This window comes from Phacochoerus africanus, chromosome X (assembly GCF_016906955.1).
Source record: "Phacochoerus africanus isolate WHEZ1 chromosome X, ROS_Pafr_v1, whole genome shotgun sequence".
NCBI classification, from domain to species: domain Eukaryota; kingdom Metazoa; phylum Chordata; class Mammalia; order Artiodactyla; family Suidae; genus Phacochoerus; species Phacochoerus africanus.
In genome coordinates, this window is record NC_062560.1 from 87,196,076 (window position 1) to 87,205,071 (window position 8,996).

The following is an 8,996-nucleotide window of genomic DNA, read 5'->3' on the forward strand; positions in this document are numbered from 1 at the left end:
TGACTTAGATACTATTTTAGGCAGAACACAGAAGTGGCCAGTTGAGAAAACCTACTCTAGGTTAATTAGTATGGTCAGTGGAAAGAGTCCCTTGGGCCCAGGCATACTTTTGGCTGAGAGGGCACCAAGGTGGGTGTGGGCTCCAGGCAGTGACCCTGCCTCTAGACTGAGTTCTCTGGTGCCCTGAGGTAAGGTGACCAGATGTGAGAGGCCAGCAGGCTGCACATCTCATGCCAGGTGGTAGCAGCAGACAGGTTAAGGAGCAAGGTTAACTCAGGTATCCTGAATAGGGCAGGGCAGGCAGCCCTAGTGCTTTTCGAGGCTTCATGGAAACACACAACTGCAGGGGTAGGCAGAAGCAGCAATCTCTTTTCTGTATCCCTAAGTTACATTTGTGGGAATTTGAGGGAGGGATGGAGGGAAGAAGCCAAAGGCATTTACTCAGGTTTGTTACCTGAGTAAAAGTGGCATTTACCACCTTGGTCACCTGGCCATGTATATTTTTGGTATGAGCAACAGAGTTACGTGCCAGAGTGCAGGGAATGAGGGGCTCTGGAATAGAAAAGAGATAGGAGGGCAGCACATTTCTCCCTCCACTCTAGACAAGGCAGGGAGAATCTGACCATTTCTGCATCCTTTACACCCTCAGCTGCTTCAGCCTTAATAGACTGAAAGTTAAAATCCAGGGCAGGTGTTCAGAACAGCCATCAAATCACAAGAGGTTCACACGGCAGTCGGCCAAGACTTTGAGACACTGAATACATGACTTTGTTTAATCAAACAAGATGGGATTGTGTTGCTTTTGTTTTCTCAAATTGTAAGTTGATTCAAAAGTAGAAGAGTGATAGTTCATTTATCTAAAATGGCCAAGATTAGACTACTAGATCATTTTTTTGTGGACTAATTCATAGATCATGTGAAAAATAAGTTTTCAATTTTAAAATAGGTCACTGTGCTTTGAAAGCTGCTTTTTGTCTGTAACCAGTGGAAACATTTTCCTTGTGTTATAAATAAATGTAATAAAATCAACAAGGCCTCTTGGGTCTTCCCCTCCCACTTAAATTATTCTCCATTCAATGAAAATAGCATCATTTTATTTTCTCAATACATTCTTTTTTTAATTTATTTTTTCTAAAAGGGCCGCACCTGTGGCATATGGACATTCCCAGGCTATGGCTCCAATAGGAGCTGCAGCTGTTGGCCTATGCCACAGGCACAGCAACGCAGGATGCTTAACCTACTGAGCAATGCCAGGGATGGAACCCACATTCTCATAGATACTAGTTGGGTTTGTAACTCGCTGAGCCACAACGGGAACTCCTAATTTTTTATTAATGAACAGAAAAGTTTAAGAAAGTAAGACACTCCCACTACCCATCTCCTTTTCTGAGATCTTGAATCCCATTTCGTATAGGGGTGCAGGGGAAATGCTGGACCTTCAGGGCTGGGTTGGGGGCAGGGGTGGATGGGCAGAGAATAGAGGAGAGAAATTTTATTTCTCAAAAGAGGAAGACAAGATTAATGACATAGGTGCAGATACGGAAAGACAAATTCCAACCACAAGAGAAATACTTCTGGTCTCTGGGATGGTTAGAGGAAAATGAGTGGCAGGTTCTGCTGTGGAGAGGAAGGAAAAAGGGGCGGGGGGGTCTCCTGCCGCACTGCTGGTGGGAGTGGTGATTTGGGGTCCTGAGCTCACGAGTGACGTGGCCCTCACGTGAGCTGGAGCCGACGCATGCAGACGTCCTACTAATCCCGGTCTCCGTTTGGTCCGGTTGCCATCTCCCTATTACCTCGAGGGCGCGCGGGCCTGCGGCCAGGAGAAGAGAAGGAGGAGGGAACTGCTCTGATCTCGGCAGGTCTGTTCGTGGATGGGCGCTTGCCTGGGGGATCCCTGCGGTGCGGGAGCGGAAGGCGGAGACTGCAGAGGGACAAGGCCCGCTTTCTCCACACCCTTGCACTATCCCGGGCCCTTCCAAGAACAAAAATGAAGATTTGGGGGCCAGAATCCAGGGGAGACCCCAGCCAGGAGGAGGGGAAACTTGAAACCTTTGGCATCCAGGGCCTGGAATCGGGAAGGGCCGATGTTAAGATTCTTGTCCTGTGTGTTGGTCCATCTAGCAAGCCAGAATCGTGGGGCTGTGCGTCTGTCTTGTCATTCCCCGTGTCTTTCAGTAGGGCGCTGTACCACTCGGAGCAAAGGAATAAAGAATCTGCCCCAGGTCCGCGTAAAGGTGGGATTGCCCCGCGGCCCCCAGAAGGGCGGGGATGCCTGAGGTCCTCGCCTTAACTTGGGCGCATTACTGACTCTCCAGCCACCTCCCTGCTCTTTTATGTAGGAAATAGGACATGACAGCGCGTACAGGAAAAATGGTTGTCGTTTGGCGCCAGGAGCGGGTCGGGGAGGGGGATCAAAGGGATCTTTAGGTTTTCTTTCGCTCCTTGGGTTTTCCTCACTCACTCGCACCGCCTCCCCTCTTTCCAGTTGTTGGAAAGGGGTGTGGTTTTTGCTGGGAAAATGGCCGACCCGCTGGGGCTGGGGCTGGGGGCGGCGGGGGGAGGGGGGAGGGGTGGGTGGATGCCCTTGCAGAAAAAGGGCTGCGGTCAGCGGAGTCCAGGGAAGTGGGGGTAGGGTGGGAGACCAAAAGTTGAAATCCGTTTGACAACCAGGACCTTAAATTCCGAAAAGCTGGTATTGGGACTGTCTGAAGTGCTGTTCTGTCCGCCTAGCCATCCGTCTCTGCTGTGTCGCCTGTCTGTGTCTGTGGGATCTTGCGCCTGACAGCCAACCCAACCCTAGGAGCGGGAAGAAGAGGAAAATTGTCCAGAAACAAGTAGGTCAGAGTGAGGGTGGTGGCACTATTTAGGGATCCCTGGGATGGAGAATGGTGGAGACCGCAAACTCCAGTGGGCCCGTGGACCTCCCCCCGCAGCCTCTTCCTTTTCTCCTCTCTGAACCAATTGCGGAGCTTGCAAAAGAAAGTGCTCTGCAGGGAAAAAAGTTGCTGAGAAGACAAGGGTGTCACAAGATTTCTGGGGTAGGGGTGGGGAAAACCTTCCTCCAAATTACTCCAAGCACTAACTAGGTCTCAGAGTTGTCAGTCCTTAGATTTGGTGGAAGAAACAGAGATAAGGGAGGAAGGAAATTTCTCCAGTACGGTGGATATAATGGATGAGGGTAGGAGTGTCCTGGTACCTCTGAGATGGTGGCGATGTCAGAAGCAAGGGCGGAGTACAAGACCTTTGGGCATTTTCCGCCTGTTTGGCTACTAGACAGACACCCTTGCTCCACTACCATCCATTTTATTACAGAGAAGGAGTTGTGGTGTCACCTCTGAAGGAAGTGATTTGTGGGGGTAGGGGTGGGGTGGAAGATTGGGGGAAATGGAAGAAATGGGGTGGGGGGCAGGTCATAATAAACTACAGAGCCAGGGCTCTATAAAGAGGACCAGAACCAAAGCTGGGAGGAATTGGGCTAGGCAGGGCTAAGGCTAGTGATTCTGGAGAGGGACACGTGTCCCATCCTTGGTGTAGTCCATTTTCTGTCCCCTGAGCATTCAGCACTACCCTCCCCACCCCTTTGTATGCAGGTTTGCAGGACGCAGTGCTCGTCCAAGCAAGATGTAGAAGGAAGACATTGCCTGGACCTGTGTGGGTGTATGTGGGGGTACTACTGTCCTCAGGAACATCTGGAGGGGGAGGGGAGGTAGGGAACTGATTAGATATCTTAACTTTAACATATCAAGGTGTGGTGGTTGAATATGAGGTTGGAGAATCTGGAGGTGGGGAGAGTTTTCAAAATTGCCTTCCCTGTTGAAGACAGGAATCAGTGATCTAGCCCTGAGACCCTGCCATGTCCCCCATTTGTTTGGTCTGTTTGTCCATCTGTAGGTTCAGTCTGCATAGAAAGGCACAAAAGGAGGAGACTGAAGCCTCAAATATTTCTTTCATTCCTAGGTCCTGCAGTATCTGCAGCTGCAGCAGAGACTGCCAGCTGTAGCTGAGGACTCCACCCCCTACGTGGGAGCACTTCTCTGGGCCAGAGCAAGCCCTTCAGACACTCACCCTAGCATGGGCCGCACTCGGGAAGCTGGCTGCGTAGCTGCTGGTGTGGTGATTGGGGCTGGTGCCTGCTACTGCGTCTACAAACTGACCTGGGGAAGAGATGAGAGTGAGAAAATCTGGGAGGACGACAATGATGATGATGAGGAGGAACCTAGTGATATGGCAGAGACTGGGAAAGGATCTAAGGCTAATTCTGGGGCGGGGGCTGGAGCTAGACTTCAGGGTGACTCAAAGGCCAGAGCTGAGGTGGCCGTGGAACTCAAGAGTGGATCCGATATAAAGGCAGAGGCCCACTTGAAGGCCCAGAGTGGAGGTGGCCTAGAGGCCAAGGCCAAGGCCCTTTTCAGCACCTTGAAGGAACAGGCAAGTGCAAAGGCGGGCAAAGGGGCCAGGTTGGGTACCATCTCTGGGACCAGGACCCTTGCACCTGGTTTACCCTGTCCAGGAGTGAGGGGTGGAGGCTGCCACCCAGCGAGGAATGGAGCTAGGGTTGGGGGCAGGGCCAGTGGCAAGTCTAAAGGAAGGACCCGAGGTAAGAGCACAAGGACTCCAGCTACATCATGGCCTGTTCGAAGGGGCAAGTTCAACTTTCCCTATAAAATTGATGATATTCTGGGTGCTCCTGACCTTCAAAAGGTCCTTAACATCCTAGAAAGATCAAATGATCCTTTCACTCAAGAAGTAGCCTTGGTCACTCTGGGTAACAATGCAGCATATTCATTTAACCAAAATGCCATTCGTGAATTGGGTGGTCTCCCAATAATCGCAAAGCTGATAAAAACGAAAGATCCCATTATTAGGGAAAAGGCGTACAATGCCCTTAATAACTTGAGTGTGAATGCAGAGAATCAGGGCAAGATTAAGACATATATCAGTCAAGTGTGTGACGACACTATGATCTGTCGTTTGGACTCAGCTGTGCAGATGGCTGGACTAAGACTGTTAACCAACATGACTGTGACTAATCATTACCAACATTTGCTTTCCTATTCTTTTCCAGACTTTTTTGCTTTGTTATTCCTGGGAAATTACTTCACCAAGATTCAGATTATGAAACTAATCATAAACTTTACTGAAAATCCAGCCATGACAAGAGAGCTGGTCAGTTGTAAAGTACCATCAGAATTGATTTCCCTCTTTAATAAAGAATGGGACAGAGAGATTCTTCTTAATATCCTTACCCTATTTGAGAATATAAATGACAACATAAAAAATGAAGGGCTTGCCTCATCCAGGAAAGAATTCAGCAGAAGTTCACTTTTTTTCTTATTCAAAGAATCTGGAGTGTGCATTAAGAAAATCAAAGCATTAGCAAATCACAGTGATCTGGTTGTGAAAGTAAAAGTCCTGAAAGTATTGACCAAACTCTAATTGGGGGTCTGTCCCAAACAACATTGAGGTAATTTTTTTTTTTTTTAGTTTGCCCTTGGGAACAATGCTTTTTGTAAATTCTTTGCTTTTCACTGTGCTTATGTGGCCAGGAGATCTTTTCAGCTGCTCTTTTGGGATAATCAATATCACATATCATCAACAGCAGTGCTGGTTGTGATGTTTGGTTTTAGGCTGGACCATCTTAAGGATATCAAGTAAATACTAGAGCTTGTACAAAGAAAGCATTTATTGATTCCATCTTGCTACCTAGATTGAGGCATTTTTACTCTTAAACTGACAGCAAACTAATCAAGGATAAGCTACACTTTTTTGTAAAGGTTTACATTTGTTATTCTTAGACTGGTGTTTCATCAATAAAGTTGTGTGTTTTAACCAGCAAAAATATATCATGTTCTTGAGTTTATGATCTGTTTGGAAAGGCAAGATGTACGGAAACGAAAAGATATGAACAAAACCGAAGTATGGTCAGCTGTTTCCTATTAGTGCTTAGAGGCAGCAGAAACTTCTGCAAGCAACGGTGGTCAGGGAAAGTTTTATAGAGGAGGGGACACTTAAGGAAGCTGGGCATGAAGGATAGGATAAAAACAGGCTGGCTGGGCACTGGAGGAGGGAGGAAGGACGGGAAGAAGGGCATGGAGGTGGGGATCTTGCTCCAGAGAGGAGGCTGGCCTGCCTGGAGTGCAAAGTGTGGGAGGGGAGTGATGGGAAATACAGTCCAGCACTTGGGGTGCGTCCCATTCATGGGGAACCCTGATTTCTAAGCTGAGATGTTTGCATGTTACTCCAGCCACCTCAGGGAGACACCAAAGCCTCTTGTGACTAGAGGAATGACAGGATGAAAGGAAGGCAATGTAGCTGAGTTGTGTGCAGAATGGGTCAGAGTTGGGGTGGAGACAGGAGTGGCCACTGGAGGTTGGAACACTGGTCAGGACGTTAGCACCATAGTTCAGGTATAGATGCTAAAGGCGTGAGATTTCACTGCTGGCCGTGGGAGTGGTGAGAGGAGGAAGGAAGTGAGAGATGCTTTGAATGAAGAAGTGCTGAAATCTGTCCTTGGGACATAGAGAGAGGGACAGGTATTTTAGGGTCCTGAGGGTATTTGCTAGGAAAACATCCTCTTTCTTGTCCAAGTCTGGTGTCTATGGGAGTGAATACATCAGTTATTATTTTGAAATAAGAAGGAAATATAATAGAAGAAAGAATAATTTTCAGTGCTTCTGTTGGTTATATAAATATCTGTTAGAGAAATATATATATTTATATGAGAGATGATTACCACCATAGCATTAGCTGTCACCTTCATCCTATCACAAAATTACTGTTTTTTAGGTGAGAGTATTTAAAAATCTGCTCTCTTAGCAACATTCAAATATGTAATACAGTATTATGAGATATAATCACCATGCTGTACACTAGATCCCTAGAAGTTGTTTATCTTATAACTAGAAATTTGTACCCTTTGACCAATAACTACCTCTGAGTTCTTCTTTTTTAGATTCTACATATATGTGATAACATACAGTATTTGTCTTTGTCTGACTTATTTCACTGAGCATAACTGCTCTGGATTTTCATTGAAGTTGTTGAAAACAGCAAGATTTCCTTCTTTCTCATGGCTGTGGTATATATACTACATCTTCTTTATCCGTTAGTCTGTTGGTAAACACTTAGACTGTTTTCATATCTTGGCTATTGTTAATAATGGTGCAGTGATCATAGTTGTGCAGGTATCTTTTCAAGATCCTGTTTTTGTTTCCTTTGGTTATATATCCAGAAATGGAATTGCTGGATCATATGGTAGTTCTATTTTTCAATTTTTGAGGAACCTCCACACTGTTTTCCATTGTGGCTCTACCAATATACATTTCCAGCAACAGTGCGCAAGAGTTCCCTTTCTCCGTGCCCTTGCCAATACTTGCTATCTCTTGCCCTTTTGATGATATCCATTAAAACAGGTGTGAGGTGACATTTTTGCTGTGTTTCTCTGTTTATTTTTTTGCTTTTTAGGGCCGTACCTGCAGCATATGGAGGTTCCCAGGCTAAGGGTCAAATTGGAGCTGCAGCTACCAGCCTACACCACAGCCACATCAAGGCGGGATCCACGGGATCTGAGCTGCAGCTCAAGGCAATGCCAGATCCCTTAACCCACTGAGTGAGGCCAGGGATCAAACCAGCATCCTCACTGTGGTTTTGATTTCCATTTCCCTGCTGATTAGTGGATATTGGGCACTTTTTGTGTACCTGTTGGCCTAGTAAATTTTAATAAGCTCTTAAAATAATTCCTATGAGGAATAGGGTCTTTGTTTCCTTCTAAGAACTGAAAATGCTTCCTCAATTCTATCTCATCAATTTTTACAACATTCCTAATGTCTGAGTGATTTTACTGTGGTTTGGACATGAAGCCTAAGTCAATGTTTCTCAAAGTAGTGTTGGTGGAAATGCATGTTTCTGGGTTTAACATGTTCTCTATAAATGTTTTTTAAGTGTTCTGTTTTCATTAAAGAAATTCATTATAAATATATTCTAGATTTTCTTTCTTTCTTTTTTTTCTTTGTACAGCCACACATGCAGCATATGGAAGTTCCAGGGCTAGGGGTAGAATCAGAGCTTCAGCTGTCAGCCTATGCCACAACCAAAGCAATACTGGATCCAAGTCGCATCTTCCATATATGTTGCAGCTTGTGGCAATGCCATATCCTTAACCCAATGATCTATGCCAGGGATTGAATTCACATCCTCATGGACACTATGTCAGGTTCTTAACCCACTCAGCAACAATGGGAATTCTATCTTCTGTATTTTCAAGTATCACTCGGTGACTTTGGAGCCAAATTTTTTGTTTATGTTAAGTATTTTCATAGCACTAAGTAGTGCCGCTGTATTCATTGATCATAAGATAGATGTTCTCCTTCCATAGTTTTGGGATTTTTGAATTTATAATGAATCTTACAGTTGTTGGTGCCTTAGCATTGTGTCATAGTTTAAATGAAACTATGCTTTTTCATTCTTAGTAGTATATAAAATAATGATGCATCTGATAATCAGAGGTATCTTAGACCACTTTCACATAATTGCCTCTCTTCCTTTTATCTAATATATAAGCATTTAGGTTTTGCCCCCTTTTTTGGGATATCACTTCCTTATGAATGCTCTTACCTCCCATCATGTAAAACTTGTGTTAAATAAATGTGTATGCTTTTCTCTTGTTAATCTGTCTTTTGTCAGAGAATCCCAGCCTAGAACCCAAGATAGATAGAGGAAAGGGTTTTTCTCTCTCTACAAGAGCTATAAGTAAAGGTATTTAGGCCTTTTTTATATATGTAAATATTTAAATAAGTTTATAATAATAACTTCAGACAATATTGGAAGCCATTGGGTTTTCTCCTTTTTTGACTAATATTACTCAAATTTGATAAGCAAGGTATTTATGTCAAGGATGTGTATATTATGGAAGGAAAGAGGTGGGTGGTACCTAATATTTGTCAGACACTTGCACCCTGCCCCTGTGCTTTAACCTCAACTGTCCTCTCAAGTAGATA

The 8,996-nt window shown here is 45.1% G+C and overlaps 1 protein-coding gene across 8 annotated transcripts; it reads left to right on the forward strand.

Moving 5' to 3' along the window:
• The first annotated feature begins 1,700 nt into the window (after positions 1 to 1,700).
• ARMCX1 (armadillo repeat containing X-linked 1) lies at positions 1,701 to 5,839 on the forward strand. 8 transcript variants are annotated; one of them, XM_047765053.1, is made up of 5 exons: positions 1,701 to 1,859; positions 2,176 to 2,234; positions 2,671 to 2,834; positions 3,591 to 3,706; positions 3,958 to 5,839. In XM_047765053.1, the coding sequence occupies exon 5, from the start codon at positions 4,072 to 4,074 to the stop codon at positions 5,434 to 5,436; it is 1,365 nt and encodes a 454-aa protein (XP_047621009.1). In that variant the 5' UTR covers positions 1,701 to 1,859; positions 2,176 to 2,234; positions 2,671 to 2,834; positions 3,591 to 3,706; positions 3,958 to 4,071; the 3' UTR covers positions 5,437 to 5,839. The 8 variants fall into 8 exon arrangements, with proteins under 8 accessions (XP_047621009.1, XP_047621011.1, XP_047621012.1 ...); XM_047765055.1 differs by having other exon boundaries at positions 2,179 to 2,234; XM_047765056.1 differs by lacking the exon at positions 2,176 to 2,234.
• Positions 5,840 to 8,996: the final 3,157 nt, after the last annotated feature.